Here is a 20,747-nt window from a genome sequence, read left to right as displayed (position 1 = left end):
ATCAGGGTTTGGCGAAGATAGACTCTGACTTTATGGCTTAAATCCAACTAATATATTTCAGATTGACGTCTAAAGTCATCTGTTGCACAAAGCTCTAGTTCTTGACTATCTAAACTGGTTATACTAATTCGTAATGAATTCTGGGTAAATTTACTAACTATAAAAAATAGGACTGCCACATCTTCGTCTCAAAATGCTTTTTTCATGCTGAATGACTCTGACTCTTATGTGCACGTATCTGGTAAACGCAAGATTTAAAGTGGTGCTTTTGAGTTATTCTTTGTGGAGAAACTCAGTTTCACAGATCTATCGATTAAATCAACTAATCGATTAGTCAACAAAGTTGTGTTAGTCGACTAAGAATTTCAGCCCCACAAAAAACCATGGCTGATGGAGCAACAGTGTCAAACCTCTCAGCTCTGTTTGCTCCAGCAGAAAATGTTTGCCTTCTGCTAGAAATCAGCAGTTACACGGGCATTTACTAGGAATATTTAGCAAAGAGTATAACAGTAAAAAAATAAATAAATAATTGATTTGTATAATGTATTAATCGTTTGGCAACAAACTCGCCCATCGAGCTTCTCAAATGGAACGATTTGATGCCAGAATATTATGTCGTAAATGATAATAAACTGAATATCTTTGGGTTTTGGACATTTTGTTAAATAAAACCGGGCTGTGAGAAATTATAAACAATCAGGGGAATAATGGGAAGATTAATCAATATTGAAAATACTCATTAGTTGCATTTAGACTAGATCTAAGAGCAAAAACTAAAGGGGAACACCACCCAAATTAAGAATTTCAATAAGTTATATCCATGGCCTAGTAAAGTTCAATCAATATGTGTGAACATGAGCTCCTCTCTCTCAAAGCCAGAAACCAGAGAAGTAAGTCTCAAACTTGTGATGTCATAGGGTATAAAGTGTGGAGCTGCTCCATAGACAATGAATGGGAGGCTTTTTTTATACCGAAATGAGCTTTATTCTATTGTGGTGTTCTCAGTTGTAATCCAGGATGACAACCGCTCCACTTGTCTTAATCTTATCTAAGGTGCTGGAAGAATCAAATGAGTCCAAAAGACAATAGAAAAGATATCCGCACACTTAAATCTATGCAGTATTTCACTTTATTCTAAGCTTTCGGCCTGTCAGACGTTCATCAGAGCATACATCTGTTCTCAGTTGTGAAACAGAAACTGTTCCCATATACTCAGATCATTCCCCTGGGTGCTCTCAGTGTCATCTATAACATCTCTCCCCATTCATTGTCTATGGAGCAGCTCTAAACTTTATACCTTATGACATCACAAGTTTGAGTTTTAGCACTCTTAGTTTTTGGATTTGGGACAGAGTTGTTCATGTTTACTAATATTTTTGTACCGTCTTAGACCATAGGAATAACCTATGAATTTTTAAAATGTGCGTAGTTCCCCTTTAAGGTTGGGCTAACATTACAAACCAGTCTAAAATGTCTTTGTGAAACCGACCCCTGGTCATCCTGATGTTCATGACACCCCTGCTGAATTTGTCACACAGCATGCCGTGGGGCGTTATCATCTCGGATTATTGTAATATAATAAAAGAACAATATTTGCTCAACGGGACACAAAATGAACCCATAATCCTCCATCCTTTTTATGATAATACAGAGCAGTCTCTTGTCCTAATGGTTGATCCACTGCATTGTTTCATAGTTGAAACAGACATTGTGTGTTGAGACCTTTGTCCAAATATATAAAACAGCAGACCGTGGTGTTTTTTCCCCCTATTGCTCAGGGGTCCATATTTATGCTCATTATACCAGGTTTTGTGTCTTTTTATGCCGGTTTTGGCTTAACGAACTGTAGCCCTGGCATTATTACCGGCTGTGTGAATCTCCTATTGTGTATTTTTTGTTGGGCTTTATTAGAAATGTTGATTCAATTCTATGGTAATACCATTGTGCTCTCTTGTCAGTTAGATTCATGCTGTTAATATCGCGCACACAGTTTGTTCGGCCAGTGCGTTTTCTCAGCTGTTCCTTTTTGTTGTTGTGATTTACTTTAAACTTAAAAGGTGTATGAGGTTGTTTGTACTGTTGTGTACACCCGCAGCAGTTAATAATGGGTCCTTTTTTGTGTCTTCTTTTCCATTTACACCTCTCACATTCCCCGTCCTTGTCTTTCAACAGCTGGCTTTGTACGTGCTGTCATTCCTGGAACCGAAGGACCTCCTCCAAGCAGCCCAGACATGTCGCTACTGGCGCATCCTGGCAGAAGACAACCTGCTGTGGAGGGAGAAATGCAGGGAGGAAGGTGAGCCTTAAGTCTCTGCAACAGATGCAGACAGACGGACAACATGCAGTCACCCAGCGGGAGCAGTCAGGAGCTACCGCTGTGGGCAAAGCTGTGCTTAAAGATGCGGTCGTACCTGTTTTTTAAAAAAAAACTTTTAGAGGAAAAGCACGTTAGTCCAATCTACTTCCATCTCTCTCCCCTCGTAGGCATCGATGAGCCTCTGCCCCCCAAGAAGAGGAAACCCGTCAAGCCTGGCTTCACTCACAGCCCCTGGAAGAGTGCCTACATCAGGCAGCACAGAATAGACACCAACTGGAGGAGAGGAGACCTCAAATCACCCAAGGTAGCTTTTTCCTCCAAACTTAAATTCCCCACAGGGCAGCTGATCTTATAGATCTGATATCTTTGAGTCACAGGAAGTTGATGGAAAGTTAGTGCGTTCTCTGCAGTATTCTTGTTGAATACTAATTGAGCTGCAGCACAGGATGATCTTACTCCCCTTCAGTGTATTTGTCTTTTGCCTGTTCAGAAGTTTCCCATAAAGCATGACCAGCATGCTAGAGCTTATCCTTAATGGGCCTTGTATGCTTTTGCTCCTTTTGAAACCGCCGCGGGTCGTTTCAGGCTGCCACTGATGTAAATTTGGTTACTGTGCTCTTCATACTCCTTTGCATATGCAGTGTGCGCTGTCGTTTGCTGAGCCAGCAGTCCTGTGACCCAGTATCACACACACACACACACACACACACACACACACACACTGCTTAAAAAGCCGAGTACACCTGCAGCACTTGATGACATTTTCCTCTTATCTCCTCTTTGATGTACGAAGCACCACCAGAGACGTGTCATTGTCAGCCTCAATTCTTGCTGTGTCATTCTGCGCCCACCCCGTCCTCCGCCTCCTTTCTCATTTCATCTCTCTTTATCCGTCCCATCTAAAGGTGCTGAAAGGTCACGACGACCATGTGATCACCTGCCTCCAGTTCTGTGGCAACCGCATCGTCAGCGGCTCTGACGACAACACGCTTAAAGTCTGGTCGGCCATCACGGGAAAGGTAAGGGTTAACTGCTTTTCCATTTCCTGTTTTCTCCTTTTATCTTAATGGCTTCCTTTTTTCTTCTGCGCTGTTGTCAGACGTTAATGGACTGCAGGCGGGTTCAAGTTGAATTAACTTCATTAATTTTTCAGACTTGTTGATTAGGAAGTGAAGGAGACATCTAAATTATTGCTTAATGGTTATAAGACTTCCTGTAGCATATTGTACATTCAGCTATACATGAAAACTTTCCTATCTGAAACTTAACTGTATCTGTATTAGGGCTGTCAATCGATTAAAATATTCAATCGCGATTAATCGCATGATTGTCCATATTTAATCAAGATTAATTGCAAATTAATCACACATTTTTTTATCTGTTGAAAATGTACCTTAAGGGGAAATTTGTCAAGTATTTAATACTCTTATCAACATGGGAGTGGGAAAATATGCTGCTTTATGCAAACATATTATATATTTATTATTAGAAATCAATCAACAACACAAAATAATGACAAATATTGTCCAGAAACCCTCACAGGTACTGCATTTAACATAAAAATATGCTCAAATCATAACATGGCAAACTGCAGCCCAACAGGCAACAACAGCTGTCAGTGTGCTGACTTGACTCGCCCCAAACTGCATGTGATTATCATAAAGTGGGCATGTCTGTAAAGGGGAGACTCGTGGGTACCCAAAGAAAGGTGAAGAATAAGTATGTAGCTCCATTTGATAAGCCTCCTTTGCGACAAGCTAGTATGACATGTCGGTACAAATGGATTCCTTAGGTTTTATAGTTTCATATGACGCCAGTATGTGCATTGTCCATTACAACCTAAAAATGAATTTCCATTAACGCGTTATCACATTAACTTTGACAGCCCTAATCTGTACCACTAAAAACATCCTGGCAGGACTCCATTCTATCTCAGTCTATTCTCTCCTCTTACATTTTGCCGTTTTGCTGACTTGTTACTCAGCACATGTCCTCAAGAGGCGTTAGTATTCATAGCTGAGGCTGGTGCAGCCACACAGGCCTTGGCTGCAGCTTTACGCTGCAGTGTATTAAAAAGAAAAGCTGTGGTTGCACTGTGGTGTTGGAGAGAGTTTCACACATTGTTGTGAATCGCGGCGCTTTCATGCCTCCGTGTTGGAATCCATTTTCAAAAGAGCTTTTTACTAAAAAAAAAACCTCTGTAAAACTGTTGTTGCGCATTTATCTTTCCCACTTTATTCCTTTCACGTTAACTTGGCGAGTAATTGAGATAAGAGCTGTAAGCACAAATAAAAATACATTCAAAGAAAACCTTTAGAGAAGTTGATATTCTACATGATCACACTGCAGTAGGTTTCTCTTTTTGTTTGACACAATAGAGCAGAGAGCTTACTTTCCATTGCTTTAAAGACTTGGTCCAACAGAGAGTAAAGTTGTGGCATTCACCCAACTGGTGATTACACGCATATCAGTATCAGCATTTGCTGATCTGAACAGATCTCACCAAGGTCATCCGATAGGCGTGCAGCGTGATTTGGCTCTCCTTAGCCCAGAGACTAACATCTGGATGACAGGTTGTTGACTTACAGCTGCAGCCAGCGGCTCCATGTCGGTGGTGGAAGTCTGCGGTGAGTCACATCACCAGCAGGCACAGATGCTTTTTTTGTGAAACCACCCTGCATTCAGACCGACGTCACAGACGCACGCTATATTGTCCGTGGCTTCTACAACGCTAATCCGCCTCAGATTTGTTTGTTTACATTAGTCATGAAGAAGAGATGAGCCTAAATCCGTTTTCTGTTTGGATGATACATTCAGAGCACAACTCCCTCTGTGGATTTCATCTCTTTGCTTCCTGAGCTCTCAACACCACAGAGAGAATCTCTCACTGGAGACGAATGGCCAATTAAGCCTAGCCGACCATTTCGGGTGAAGTGGCTGTCGAAGCCAGTAAAACTGTAAAGTAAAAATAAAATGGGATTACCAGCACTTGCATTTGTTTTTCTTCCGCTGTCAACATTCTTTAGAGTCCCTGCCAGCGTATTTGAGGACTTCATTGCTACGTTGGCCGTTAGTTTGTCCCTGCGAGATAGCCGGCCGGTAGAGTGGCTATCAGTGATCTCAAGGTGTTACAGCCCTTGCATGAATGTCTTGTGGCTCCCAATCCAGCTGCCAATATCCATTCCTCTTGTCCTTCATATTGCAAATAACATATACTCCATAATCTTCCATTTGAAAGTGATTTGTTTGACCTTGGTGCGCCTTTTACCTCTCACATTAATCCTCCAACTTCAAAGAAAAGCTCAGGGTATCCTTCCACAGCTCGGCCGCTAACACCAGAACTTACTCACAATTGGATCAATACGAGATAGCAGCATGACGATCAACGGAGATGAAGAACTCTGATGTTCAAACGTTCTCCTTTTGAAGACCGGAGACGTGTTTTTTTCTTTTCTTTTCTACATGCTCTGAGAAGAGTTGTTTCTCATTCATCAGAAGAAGCAGCGCCTGCATGAGTTTGCTGTACGATTACAGATTACGAGCGTAAATTGGCTCATACTCTCAGAGATCAGCTGTTGCTTCTGTCCTTTTTTCTTCAGATGAGAGATTTGAAATGCAGCTCTGGCGGCTTGCACTGCAGGTAGAGGATTTAAATTGAAGGAACGGAGAAAGGAATTGGTCACATCATAGACGAGATGTGCCAGAGGTAGAGCAGCGTTAACACGTCTTTCTCGGCCACTTGTGCCGCTTTTCCTCAGAAACCTTGTGTCCAATTTAGAGCGATCAAAAAGATTCCCCCTGTGATGGGACAATGTGGGCTGGATCAAGTGGTGTTAGCTTGTGTTTTCTCCACACATCGTATCCTCAACACATCACTAAATATTTCATCAGTTATGACGCTGGCATGATTTAACAGAAGTTTCTACAATTGTTTAATGAATCTGTTCAATATCCTTTTCTTCTGTTGAAGATTTGTTTGTGAATCATGTATATTTCGAACTCACTGGGCAGTTTTCCCATCATATTGACAGGGCTATTTGCATGTACACGGCTTGATTTTAGTATTTTTCAACAAATACTCATCAGTGCAGGATTGCCAAAGCTCCAAGATATCTGCTAATGTTTCATTTGTCTTGCCCTTGATTTATCTTGTTCTATAAATCACAGTGAATTGAACCCTGACTGTGAAGTAATCAGGATTATTATTGAGCACATTATATGTAAATGCCTCCACGCCTCTGAAAGCACTGGGCCGTTGCTTAGCGATCCGGTTAGACAATGGGGATTTGATTGTGGTGAAAGTATTGCATCAGAGATTGAGCAAACACGAGAGCTGCATGTGCAGTTCAGATTTGCGGTCTGGAGGAATTTCAAAGAGCTTGTTTTCCTGCTGAAGCAGCGGGTTGCTTAGACGACACTTGAAGGCTCTCTGTCTTTACCTGATGGACCTTTGTCTCTGCCTGTCCTCCAGCTTCAGTGAAAGATGTCAATCTTCCGCACACAAACAGCCGCACACATCTTATCGCTTCAAAGGTGGCTGCCTGGTGCTTAACAGAGCAGCGCATGTCCTTGGTGGCGCCTGTCAGCAGCCGTTTCAGCTGTCAGGCCAATCTAAGATGGTAGACCTGTGGACTGCCGTCATAGCCGGGGAGAGGTGTCCTCTGCCAGAGGCTTTAACTGCCTGGATATCCAGTTTACCTTCTCCTCTTTAGTAACTAACAGAGATAAGAGATTGGTTTTGGAGCTGTGAACTCAACATGAATATTGTTAAAATGATTAGAGATGGGAGATAACTAGTTAAATTGTCAAATTAAATTAATGAAAGCCATCTATGGGTGTGTGTCAATGCACAAGAGAGGCTGTGACTTTGTGTTTCCATCTGTGGAGGAAAACAGTGACCACGTTTACATGCAGCCGTGTATACTCAGATTAACATAACCGGTGGCGGACCTGTTAGACCTTGCGAACACAGCCTCTCTCTTTCATTCCTTCAAACACCTTCTTGAAGTCGTTGTGGCGACATTTGCTCATATCCAAAAACCTGTTGATGTCCAAGTCTTTCATAATGTTTAAAATAGGACTATCAAAGTTAACGCGATAACGCTTAAATGCAAATTTGTTTTAACGGCACTAATTTCTGTAACACAGTAACACAACTTGTGATTTTTAGGTTGTAGGTTGCTCAGTGTTAAAGATGGAGTGAAGATACTGGCATCATGAAACTAGAAAATTTGCAATTAATTGCAGTTAACTATGGACAATCATGCGATTAATCACGATTCAATATTTTAATCGATTGACAGCCCTAGTCCCCGCAGAAAAGTCACCAAGTTTATCATCTTGTCTCAGGATGCTATGGAATACATTATTGCACATATTAATGGCCACTGATCAGAGAGTATAGAGTATGGTGGGTATTTTTGGTTTCACCATAGGTTAGCTGAGCTGTTAGGGTATTTCAGTTCAGTTTTATGAGAGGAAATTAGGTTTGCAGACATGATTAACCAAGCAGTCCACAGACGCATCAATTATGAAAATAAAATATAACCATACAAATCAGACGATATATCGTTAAAAAGAACTTCCCACCATTTGCATAGCATTTATGATCACCATTGTTGCTGTGGTTGTTCAAAACGTGATCTAAAGGTAGAAACAGTTTGAACAGATCTGTGTTACATAGACGTCTGCATTCAGCCAAGTAGAAAAATGCGTTTTCCACGGCCATGGTAGAAATACTCGCATCATCCAGGTACATCTGAGATCTTTCTCTTTCTTGTTCTCCTGCCTTTCTTTATTATCGAATCGATCATTTAAACCGATGTGAAAACGTGACTAGTCCTTTAAGCAGTCTGGGTAATCTTTTAGTCAAGCAGCGTGAGTCTATAATGGGATTTCTTGACCTTAGGTAGTTAATTTTAACCTTTGCAAATCATTAGCGCCATCAGCTTTAGCCCTGTTGACCCTTATTTTCCTGCTTAGGCCAGGAATGTGTCTTTACAAAGAGAAAACTACAGTATATAACCAGTCTAACATGGTCTAGAGCTCTGTGGCTGCTACACTGGATACTCTCCCACAGTGTTTTCTTTAAATGAATAGAAAATATAATGAAAATGTTAAGCATTGTATAAAAACCCTCATGTGTTTACAAAAAAAGGTTATTAAAAGAAAGCAAATCTCCTTTCACTCTCACGGCCAGCCTCTTTTTATGTTTGTTTCATAGACCGATAAAGACGCTTAAGCCCTTCATTTCAGGTACTCTCTCTTCCCACGCAGTGTTTGAGTAGGCTCTAATCACACACTGTGATTCTTGTTCTTGGAACCTCGACCACTGGCTTCGATTCACGAGAAAAATGGTGCATCCTTGAGAGTATGATTATAATAAACTGCAGGCCTGTGGTTAAGTGTTACAGAAGAAAAGCAAATACTTATCACAAATGTGGATTAAGGTGCACGTTAGACAGTCAGAACTTTGTAAATAATCCAGATAATGTACGATATTCCACAAGTAAGCCATGTGCCAGCCAGGTTTTAAATGCATAATACATTGTAATTTAGCCAGATGTTTTTGCAGCTGCAGTATTATTCTTTTCACTGCTTGTATAAAAGCTAAGAAAAAAGAACCACGGTGATAAAACAAGAGACTTTTAACGCTGTGGTGAGGTTGATTGTCAGGTCATGCCACATTGGCCCACAGTTAATGAAGTGATTCTCTTTATCACGCAACAGAGAGGGGGAAGACAGGCTGCAGCATCATCTTCCTCTTTCACTCGCTGCAATAAAAACCTTCTCGCCCTGCGCCGCCATTCACTGCTCGGCGGCTTATCAGCTGCAGTCAGGGGGTCACATGTTGAACACTTCATCGACACGCTCCACTCTGAGCCTGACATCACCACAGCACTCGCCGACCGACCTCATCCACACTTCGCTCCTCTTCCCAAAGAATTTTAATTGAATGCATTTAGGATAATTAAATGGAGGGACAAATTGGAAACTGTGGAGACTCACATTCAATTGATCAGAAAGATTTCCATAACTGCTGTAATCAATAGCTAATCTACCATCCCTAATGAGGATGAATGGCTGCATTTATAATTGAAGACAGTTGTCAAACGTTTCTGCAAAGAGAATGAATCGTCCGCTTTTTTTTCCAACAGATAAGTAAAAGCAATTATAAAAGCTCAGGGAGAGATTTTGTCCCAGTACAGCTGCGGCAGGTATTCAACGACAGGGTCCTTCTGTCCCCGAGAAGGTCACCGAAATTTCATTTAACTTGTCTTCTTTCCCCCTGAAGGCAATAGGAGGTCACAGTGGGAAAAAATGTGCAAATGTGATTTGAGTGAGTTCTTCAACTCTAATGTGAAATATATGAATGAAATCACCCTGAATGTCTTTGAAAGTAACTTTTCTTACATCCAACGTCTGCGGTTGCAGTGAGGACTATACTGATCGAGGCTGTTCTTCTTCTGTGATCTTTTCAGTGTCTGCGTACGTTGGTGGGCCACACAGGGGGCGTGTGGTCATCCCAGATGCGAGACAACATTATTATCAGCGGCTCCACTGATCGCACACTCAAGGTCTGGAACGCAGAGACAGGAGAATGTATCCACACCCTCTATGGGCATACCTCAACAGTGCGCTGCATGCACCTCCATGAGAAAAGGTATGGGGCAAATTTAACTAATACATCTAATAGGGCTGCAACTAACATTTATTTTCATTGTCGATCAATCTGTCAATTTTCTTCTCGATTAATCGATTAGTTGTTTGGTCTATAAGATGTCAGAAAACGGTGAAAAATCAGTGTTTCCCAAAGCCCAAGATGACGTCCTAAAATGTTTGGTTTTGTCCACAACTCAAAGATATTCAGTTTACTGTCATAGAGGGGTAAAGAACCAAGAAAATATCCACATTTATGAAGCTGGATTCAGAGAATTTAGACTTTTTTTCTTAAAAAATTACTCAAACTGATTAATTTAATAGTTGACAACTAATCGACTAATTGTTGCGGCTCTAGTCTCCTCATCTCACTCTCAGCAAGAAAGCCAATCATTTGGACTATTCCTTCAATGTGCCCATATACTGTACATGCTCTGTTACTGTTACAATCATAATGCCCACCGAGCAAAAAGAGCATCTCTGCAACGCTCTAAGAGGACAGTATCTCTATGAAAGTGAGCATGTGCTCTCATAGAGATTAAATAGACCCTGTGAGCCGTCTTAAGTGAACTGCTGCTCACTCATTCACTCAGTATAACACTCCGGAGACTCAAAGTGCTCTTTTCGCCTTAGGGCCCACCAAGGTTTTTGTGTAGCATTTGATTACTCACTCAGTGGAAATGCTGCAGGCAGACAGTGAATAACATGTTGGTGATTTCCCTTTGTGTAGCGCCGTGAGTTATTTTATAAAGAAAGAGTAAATGCTGTGTGTATTTACAGCATGTTTTTTTTGATAGAGATCATTTTATAATATGGAGGAATGTCGGTCTCGGTGTTTATCAAAGTGTCGGGTATCTGATGGATATTAAGGAAAGCAGTGTTAACCAGTGACCGGGTTTGAATATGTTTTTTTCTCTGTGTCTCATTTTGTAATAATAGCCTTAAATAATATCCTTGGTACAAACTGCTCTTACAGTAATAATTTGACAAAATGTCAAACTTGAGTAACAATCTTCCCTAAAGGGAGTTTCCCGTGCTATGACCTATAATATTTCTTTCCTTTTTCCATTCTGGGTGAAGACACTGCTGGAGGATGGCTGTTTGAGTTAAATGGGTGTTTTTGTACTTTCAAGTATGAACATGAATGTGACGCTGTAGGATACTTGATGTCAGAGGAGTGAAAGAAAACGTTCATACCTGTCTCATTACTCTGTCAATGCATCTACCACAGTGTGAATGAACACGTTGTGTCGACTATTGAATCTTACGTAATCGGTGACTTGTGGGCGACGTTCTTTCTGTGGGAAAATAAAGCTCAACATGAAGTCTATTAAATTCACAACAGTTTAACTGTTTGTGCTGCACCCAGACGCTTTACATTCAACCCTGACTATCTCTTTAAACGTTATGTTTTATCTGACTCTTGGTGTCTTTCTGGCTTTCTCTCAGGGTGGTCAGTGGCTCTCGTGACGCCACGCTGCGCGTCTGGGACATTGAGACAGGTCAGTGTTTACACGTCCTCATGGGCCACGTGGCGGCGGTGCGATGTGTCCAGTATGACGGGCGGCGGGTGGTCAGCGGTGCCTATGACTTCATGGTCAAAGTGTGGGACCCCGAGACGGAGACCTGCCTCCACACGCTGCAGGGCCACACCAACAGAGTGTACTCATTACAGGTGAGCAGCCACTGAGGCAGAAAGATGCTGTGCGTATGTTGTTTTTGCATTTGTACTTCAAACGTATTTTCCCCAGCTTCATGATTAAATTTAAGGCTGGACTGGGGATACAGCAGGATCGGGTTGCACCAGCTATTCATAGATCCAGTTTGTATGTAAAGTCCCTTCTAAGGTCTTAAGAAGTAGCTGGTTAAATGAAAATAAAATTTGTAATTTTTATTAAAAAAAAAGGGTTGCACCATTTAAATCACATCTAGTAAAGACTGTAAACTGGTTGCTAGGAAACTATTGCACCATCAAATGAAAAGTAATAAACTACAGAATACAAACAAGAAGTCACTGTCGCATCACACAAATAACAGTTTTAGGAGCCAAGTTAAATATTTACCTTCACTGCCAGTTTAAATATAAGCATTATTTTGTTTTATTTATATCTGCACACATAACAAATAAATATGTTCCAGAGTTTGTAGTATTCATGCAGTTTAGAAAGAGAGGGAAATATCAGATAATGCTGAACCTAACTGATATTTTTTGGTCATTTAGTTTAACGTTTTTAGCGTAACATTTTGCAATTTGGAGTAACTTGTGTTATTTTTGTTAAATTGTACTTAAAGATCTTTCCAGATTCCACTAAGCAACTTTCAAAGGAATGAACGGGGCCACGCCTCCAACGCTGTATCCAGTTCTCTTAATACATCCATGGTACCCACGACCTCCCCTTTACAGACATGCCCACTTTATGATAATCACATGCAGTTTGGGTCAAGTCAGCACACTGACACACTGACAGCTGTTGTTGCCTGTTGGGCTGCAGTTTGTTATGTTATGATTTGAGCATATTTTTTATGATGAATGCAGTACCTGTGAGGGTTTCTGGACAATATTTGTCATTGTTTTGTGTTGTTAATTGATTTCCAATAATAAATATATACATACATTTGAATAAAGCAAGCATATTTGCTCACTCCCATGTTGATAAGAGTATTAATTACTTGACAAATCTCCTTTTAAGGTACATTTTGAACAGATAAAAAATGTGAAATTAATTGCGATTAACTGGACAATCATGCGATTCAATATTTGAATTGATTGACAGCCCTAGTCTAGACATATTAGCACACTAATGTTTTGTCAGTTTCACGTGGCAGTAGTTTTCTAGACAATAGTTTGTGTGGTGCAGCGCATTTCAATTTGGAGATATGTTAATCTCCATTTTAACTATGCTGATTTTGAACGTATGAAAAGCTGGCGCATCTGTGTTACTGTCCATGATTCTAGGACAGTAAACCCGATCGATATGTACAAGCATTGTATGTACAACTATTCAGTTTTTGATATTTGAAATACTTCTCCTTGTGCTCAGGTTTCTTTGTCAATGTGGCACACAAAAAGCCATAAACAAGTCAATCTAATCGCACCAACGCTTTTATCTCTTTCTCATGTTTTTCTACTGTTTTAAATGCTTTAATGTATTCTGTCCAAGCGTCTGTGTGTGTGTGTGTGTGTGTGTGTGTTTGTGTGTGTGTGTGTGTGTGTGTGTGTGTGTGTGTGTGTGTATGGTTGTTTTTAAAATTCATCTCTCTGTGTCCTCTAAGATGTCCTCTCACCCACTCTGTGTGATTACGGTGCACTTTTAGCTGATGCCATCACCCTCAGAGAGGAGGCTGTTTACTGCACTGATAGATTGGTTTTTGTAGCACGCTGCATCGTTAGGCTTTTTAAAGTGTCGATGCTCTACTATTGGACGAGTGAATACGAAGCAAAGTTTCACAGATCAATAAAATTCATTCATTTCAATGAGTTTAATCTTAAGTTTGTTAATAGAAAGAAAGTATGCTGTGTAGGTAGCGACTGCATCAGCTGCAAGTCAAGGTGGCGGTAACTGTTATCTTGAAGTGGCAGCTTGATTTTCAGCCAGTTCAAAATGAAATTCATCAACATTCAGTCTGGGGCTAAACTTTTGATCCTCTCCTGCCTTCCAGTTCGATGGGATCCACGTGGTGAGCGGCTCATTGGACACGTCTATAAGGGTCTGGGACGTGGAGACGGGTAACTGCATCCACACGCTAACGGGGCATCAGTCCCTCACCAGCGGCATGGAGCTCAAAGACAACATCCTGGTCTCAGGCAACGCGGACTCCACTGTCAAGATCTGGGACATCAAGACGGGCCAGTGCCTGCAAACACTGCAAGGTGAGTCTGCCATCCCAGCAGGCTGTTGCACCAACTATGTTTAAGTTTAACGTCGCTAGAATTAAGATAGAACTTAAATGTACACCTTCGTCGAGCAGATGTAAGTCACTCCTTAACTGTTGTCATGGCGGAAAGCTTAGAAAGATGGTCAGGACTTGTATTAGAGAAATGGGCATTTATGATGAAACTGACATGAATGCGCAGAATTGTGATGTATATAGTAGCTAGCTACCGTTATTTGGAACAGACGAGGGCACAGGTGTGCTTTTATGCTGCATTCACTTGTAATGGGAATTGCTGCTGTTTAAGTGTTCACTTCAGCAGAATTTGGAGTGACATCAAGTCACCACCAGCGGGCAACTCCGGGTCTGAAAGTGAAGCCAATGCTGCAGTGCCTTAAACCTGCATTCTTTCTAGTAACCAGCAGGGGGCGACTCCTCTGGTTGCAAAAAGAAGTCTGATTGTATAGAAGTCTTTGAGAAAATGATGTTTGCTGCTGTATTAATGCTTTGAATTTCGAATTTAGCACCTTTTAAATATCATTCAGTTTAAAATTGATACATAAAATAATATACTACCTTTTTAGTCTGTTGTAGGTCTGTAGTTCAGTCAGTAGTTGGTAGTGTCTTATTGCACAATGTTACCTGAATGATGCACTACAGTAGGTGAAACGTCACTTTCTGCAACAAAATTTGGATTACAGCCTAGTTGCGTTACACTATAGCGTAAATAGAGACTGTACAAAGTGGTGAGTTTATGCAACAGGCTGCAGAACCACTCAGGTATACACTAAACTGTAAATATACAAATACTGTATAGAACTGTTAACATGTAACTTAAACATGGGAAAATGCATATAGCAGCCTTTAACAACAACAACAACAACAACCAAAAGCACATAAGATGGGACTTAGCTTGAAACTGACAGTCCAATTAAAACCCAGACTATAAATGACCTGTTTGTGTGGCAGTACGGAGCCGACACCTTGTGGGCCTGCTGGCCCTGATTACACTCATTTCCTTTGTGTGTGTTTGAATAGTTCAAACTCCATTAGCAGCAGCACTGGCGCCTCACAGGAAGTTGGAAATCCTTTGCTGAATAGCAGGAGCAGCAACCACCAGCGCCCCCGCCCCTAAATGCCCTCATTAGCAAACTACAACCCTGCATGCTGGTCCTACAAACACCACCACACACCCCCGCTGAACAAAGGGATGCCCCAGTGAGAGTCTGAAGAGAGAGAGAGGGATAAGACCGAACGGGGGGGGAGGATGCGTGTGTGTCTTGTGAAGAGGGGGTGACTACAGTAAAGGGATGAAGGCCGGGGGGGACTTTGTAGGTCATATAATTAGGTCAGCGGACAATTCCTGCCATTCATTAGTGCGTTCTGATAAGACAATAGGCCGACAACAAGGTCGTCACTGTCAGCTGAAGAGAGTGTAGGTAATGATGGAGCTGGCTTTGTTGTGGTGATGCAGGGAGGGGAGGAGAGAGGCAGGCGTGTTGGGGGTTGGTGCAGAGCAGTTTTTGTATACTCGGGTAAATAACAGCCTCTGAACTAACTGTAGATAGAAATGGAAAAATCTGTGAAAGCTTGTTGACGGTGAGATTTCAAAAAAATTCTCTCTGCAAATGGATTGTGAAAGCAGAAAGAAATTGCGTCTGTCTGAATGACATGGCTGCTATAGCAACCTCCAGTGTAAAAACAACAACAACAAAAAAGCAGTTGATTTGCCAGCACTTGATTCTGCACTTGTTTGTGCTTTGTGTCGCCCTAATTGATTTAATTAAGATATCATTTTCAAGCCTTTAGGGAAATCTTAAGTCACTGCACGCGTACAGTCACAAATAAAGTCACCTCAATGAAGGCAGTAACAGCCGCCATCTTCACTTAAAGTGTGGCGTCCTGCCAGCTGCCAGCACACAAACACACAGCAGACGGCGGTGTAGCCGGAGCTGCTTAGCCTCCGTGACAGTGACAGGCCCGAGTGCCTACAGTAGGAAGACTTTACTACACTGTCACAACAGCTTCAGGAGTATAAGAGATGAAGTCACCTCTGTGTTCCACAGAGGTTTCTGTTCTGAGCTCTTTATTCTGTAACTAACTCATTTCAATTTCACCCCATCGTCACCGTCTCTATACCCACTACATTACTCTGTTTATTACAAAGGGCTGTTTTTGACAAAATTATATCAGGAAATACAGAAGCTCAGGACAGGGTTGTCTGCATTAAATTGTTTAGTGGAGATGGAAAGCATTAACCTGACCTGAGAACCCGTCATTGGAAACGGTTTGGAAAAGGGCAGACACTTTCAAACAATACTTGGCAGGTGATTGGATGAACCATCTGTCAATCAAACTCTTGCCAAAGCCAGTCAGGAGAAGACTGAAAACATCACTTTCAGTGCCGTTCTTTGCTCTTCTTTCAATAAACAAATACTCTCCAGTTCTGATATAACTGATGTTATTGCAGCTACGCTAACCTCTTCAGTGGTCGTGTGTAGAAGGGAGCCCACAAATTGCGAAATCTGAGATATGCCAAAACCTGCAGAAATGCTCGCAAGACTTGCTGCAAGACAACCTATCCAAACCCTAACTATTCAAGGTCAATGCCTAACCTTAATCTAGCAAGTGCTTCAGGAGCCGCCATTGTTACGTGTACGCACGTAGCTGCCAGTAGCTCCTCACAGGACCCTGATTGGTCCGTAAAATTCAGACTGGTTCCTCTAGTAGGAATGCAGGTGAAGACTTTCTTTATGTCTTTTTAACCAAATGTTTCTTTGTGTGTTCAGGTCCCCACAAGCACCAGAGCGCCGTGACGTGCCTCCAGTTCAACAAGAACTTTGTCATCACCAGCTCGGACGATGGCACAGTTAAACTGTGGGACCTGAAGACGGGCGAGTTCATCCGAAACCTGGTGACTCTGGAGAGCGGCGGCAGCGGCGGTGTGGTGTGGCGCATCCGGGCCTCCAACACCAAGCTGGTGTGCGCGGTGGGCAGCCGCAATGGCACAGAGGAGACCAAGCTGCTGGTGCTGGACTTTGACGTGGACATGAAGTGAGAAGGGACGTGGTGGGGAAGGACGAAGAGAGCGAACCGCGGAGAGGAAGGAATAGAGAGGGAATGGGAGATGAGGCACCTAGAAACCGGAGGGCCAAATACCCACAACTCTTCACCCCAAACTCGCAAAATCTACAACCACCACCACTGACAGTGGGCTGTCCTGTCCTCTACCATTATCTTCCCCGTCCCCCTTTGGGCAAATGTTACTGACAGAGCCACAGACCCTCACACGTGTTCAGCCCCCGCTTTCGACCCCCCTACCACCAGTACGAGGTGGAGTCGGAGGGGATCGGGCTTGAAACGGGGCGGCGGGGCGCGACCGGTCTGTCCCTCGATTGGCTGGGAGAAAGAAGAGAGGAAGAAAAGGAATGACTGATGACGACTGAACTCTTTTGAAACGACTCAACCCTTTCGGTTTGGGGTCCGCTTCGCACAGAGACTTGGTTTCGCTCAAGCCTGACAGATTTTGAGATGTACAGAGATATATTATTTTTTAAAGACCCCCACACACCCCTCCCCCTCCCATCAGTGCGCGCCCACACACACATACACTCAAAAACAGCCAACCGGAAAGTGGAAAAACATTCACTGTAGGAACAGATTGAGGAAGGTGGGAGACGTTTAAAAGGTAAATTTCGACACACAGTTGCACCTAAAGAGCTGCTTGTTGTAGAGGAGAGCAAGCGATTGGAGGGTTCAGCCTGTAATCAGGCTCGTTTCTTGTCACTCCATTTCCGTTTCTTATCGTTCTCCACTCGGTTTCTGTAGTTTTCTTTACAATATCGCACACAAACGCAACTGTGAATTTCAATACGTTCTTGGTTTATCATACGAAAGGGGTTTCTCTCATGGTTTTTTCTCTTTCTTCGCGGTTGCCAACAGCAACAAATCCCAGTATTAGAAACCTGCTCTGTTTAGGTTTGCTGTCATTATGTCACAAGGGTTTTTTTCTTTGTCTTTTTATTTGAGTGGTTTGTTCCTCCTTTCTTGTTTTCTACATACCTGGGTTTGGAGCTCTCTCTCCACATAAACACCAATGCTGTCCAGAATTTTTCAGTCTAGCCGGGGTGGTTTCCTCAATGCCAGTGCTGTAACGAGAGGAAGTAAAGGTTATTTGCTCTAAGCGCTGTGGATGATGCCCCTGAGCCCCCAGCCCCTTCCCCTCTACTGTTCTCTCCCAGTGGCCAAACTGTATTTATGCTGCTAGATGAATGGAAAAAAAGAGAGAGATGGAACTTTTACTTGCTGTGACGTTTTAGTCCCAGGCAAACTTCCAAATTGAACTCTATATGTTTGGACTTAAAGGAACAAAAGATCACAAAAGATAACATCCAACATTTTTGTTTTATTTTGTTTTGTTTTTTGCCACTGAAACTTGAGCCAAACGTGCCTCTACGAGGCTGAGAGGAGGGAGCGTGTCCGACAGATACTGACGGGATCGCCTGCAGAGAGGAAACGAGGGGATGTACACTGTTGGTGTGCGTGTGTGTGCGTGCATGAGTGCGTGTGTTAGCGTGTTAATGGGCAACTTGTAAACACATTCCTTGGGACAACGCTCTTTCAGCCTGTTCTTCGGGGAAAAGTACAAATGCTGTGTGGACTGGCAAAGAAAAAAAACTAGCAGATGTATCGATTTTAACGCGTGAATGAAAGAACTGTCCGTATCCGTGTGTGATTGTCGTTCCATTCAAAGATGTCTGAAGCAAGAGAGGAGACCATCACAAGCATCAACTGACAGGGGCGAGCTGCCAGGAGTCTTAGTGTTACATGTGTTGCAGTTAAAATCACCGGGGGCGGCTGCTCTGCGGCGGTCCGCAGCCTCGAGGATTGTCAGTGGGAAAAATAAAAACACAAAGGCAACAAACGTGAACAGAAAACATTGTAGCCAAACGAAAAATCGTCTCAATCTCCAAGAGTCACAACTCAAGCTGAACTGTGAAAGTGGTATAACACTGTATATTAAAAAAGAAAAAAAGAAAACAATCTTGCTCTATCTCCTCTCGTTGTTTTCTCCCTCTGTTTTAATTTATGATCTGGTTTGAGAAATCAGATTTGTTGCAGGTGTTTTATTTTTTCAGTTCATGTAAACTGCCTGGCAAAAAAGAAAACAGACAGAAAAAACCTTAAAGGGATTGTGTATTTGTTTGATTCACTTAGAATTTTATTTTCTTATAACTTAAGTGCAATAAAATGTGGGTTTTTCTTTTTTCATTTCAAGCATATCGGTTGTCTGTTTTTGTTACCTGTGTGAAGGCATCTTATATGTTCAATAAAGCAAATTATTTGGTTAATTACATCCACGCGGGAATACTTTTAACATTTATCGCAGTGCAGGTTTTGAAAATGGATCAAAACTATTGTATGATGGATCTTCATATTCAGCAAAACCAAGTCATGTTTATCAAGTTAAATTCTCTAAATTGAACACATGTTCCTTTAAAGGCCAATTCATACGTCCGCTTCGGTCTGCATGATGTTAATGTTGTCATCCGCCCATGTCTGCGAAGTCCCTCCCCTTCCGGTGGACCCCATGGAAGATATGAACGGTAGTTAACGGCGAGAGTCAAATCAGTTTTCATCCTGCGCCATGAATCACACATATTTTTATCAATTTAAAACTCATTTTTTTAAACTTAATTTTGAAAGTAAAGAAAGTCAGTTTGTCATAGTATCATTTAGTTTAGTGTGAAACCGCTCCGTGAACTACATCTCTCGTCTCGCACTATAAACTTCACCAACGCTATCTAGCTTGGATAGCAACACTCCAAAAACAGAAAAAAAATACTATGAGAATATTGAGATTAATTAATCAATAAAGCTAAATAAATGTTCCTTTACAGGAAAACATTCAGTCACTTACACAATAAAATACTAAACTTAATGCTGAAATATTTAACAGTTAATCAATGAGTTGATCAAACTTTTATGTGCAATTATTTTGATAATTCTTTCAGTCATTTATCAAGCAAAAATGCCACATATCGACCCGTTCCAGCTCCTCAAATGTGAGGATTTGTTTCGCTTTTTATCTTTGTAGATTGCGTTTTGGACTGTTAATCAGAGGAAACAAGTAACTTGAAGATGCAACTTCGGGCTCTGGATATTTGTTCAAAGAATTTTTCACTGTTTTCTGGCATTTTATGAATTAAGTGATTAATCAAAAAAATATCTTTAGTTGCGGTCCAAATGCTGAGGTGTTATGGCTAAAAAGAAAACAGGCAATCTGAATCAAGGCAGTCAGTGTGCTCTGATGAAGGCTTATTGGTTGAAATGCATTTTAATTTTAATAACTTTGAATTATTTTTCAATAAACTAAAAATATACTTTTTTCTTTGGAATTGGATCTTCAGGGTTAGGTTAAGGATTATCTTATCTTGGATCTTAAGGGTTAGGTTAAGGGTTATCTTATCTTGGATCTTAAGGGTTAGGTTAAGGGTTATCTTATCTTGGATCTTAAGGGTTAGGTTAAGGGTTATCTTATCTTGGATCTTAAGGGTTAGGTTAAGGGTTATCTTATCTTGGATCTTAAGGGTTAGGTTAAGGGTTATCTTATCTTGGATCTTAAGGGTTAGGTTAAGGGTTATCTTATCTTGGATCTTAAGGGTTAGGTTAAGGGTTATCTTATCTTGGATCTTAAGGGTTAGGTTAAGGGTTATCTTATCTTGGATCTTCAGGGTTAGGTTAAGGATTATCTTATCTTGGATCTTAAGGGTTAGGTTAAGGGTTATCTTATCTTGGATCTTAAGGGTTAGGTTAAGGGTTATCTTATCTTGGATCTTAAGGGTTAGGTTAAGGGTTATCTTATCTTGGATCTTAAGGGTTAGGTTAAGGGTTATCT

At 41.6% G+C, this 20,747-nt stretch overlaps 1 protein-coding gene across 5 annotated transcripts in view; it reads left to right on the top strand.

Moving 5' to 3' along the window:
• The window catches only part of fbxw7 (F-box and WD repeat domain containing 7), a 148,366-nt gene extending 129,161 nt beyond the window's left edge, over positions 1–19,205 (top strand). For all 5 annotated transcript variants that reach the window (XM_074629495.1, XM_074629496.1, XM_074629494.1 and 2 more), the window contains 7 exons: positions 2,173–2,296; positions 2,485–2,621; positions 3,223–3,336; positions 9,799–9,980; positions 11,426–11,651; positions 13,637–13,847; positions 16,639–19,205. In XM_074629495.1, the coding sequence (XP_074485596.1) occupies positions 2,173–2,296; positions 2,485–2,621; positions 3,223–3,336; positions 9,799–9,980; positions 11,426–11,651; positions 13,637–13,847; positions 16,639–16,907 (1,263 nt within the window). In that variant the 3' untranslated portion in view covers positions 16,908–19,205. The remainder of the gene's footprint in view (positions 1–2,172; positions 2,297–2,484; positions 2,622–3,222; positions 3,337–9,798; positions 9,981–11,425; positions 11,652–13,636; positions 13,848–16,638) is intronic.
• Positions 19,206–20,747: the final 1,542 nt, after the last annotated feature.

The sequence above is a fragment of the Sebastes fasciatus genome, chromosome 3, assembly GCF_043250625.1.
Source record: "Sebastes fasciatus isolate fSebFas1 chromosome 3, fSebFas1.pri, whole genome shotgun sequence".
Taxonomy (NCBI): Eukaryota; Metazoa; Chordata; class Actinopteri; order Perciformes; family Sebastidae; genus Sebastes; species Sebastes fasciatus.
This window is presented reverse-complemented; position numbering and strand designations above follow the sequence as displayed.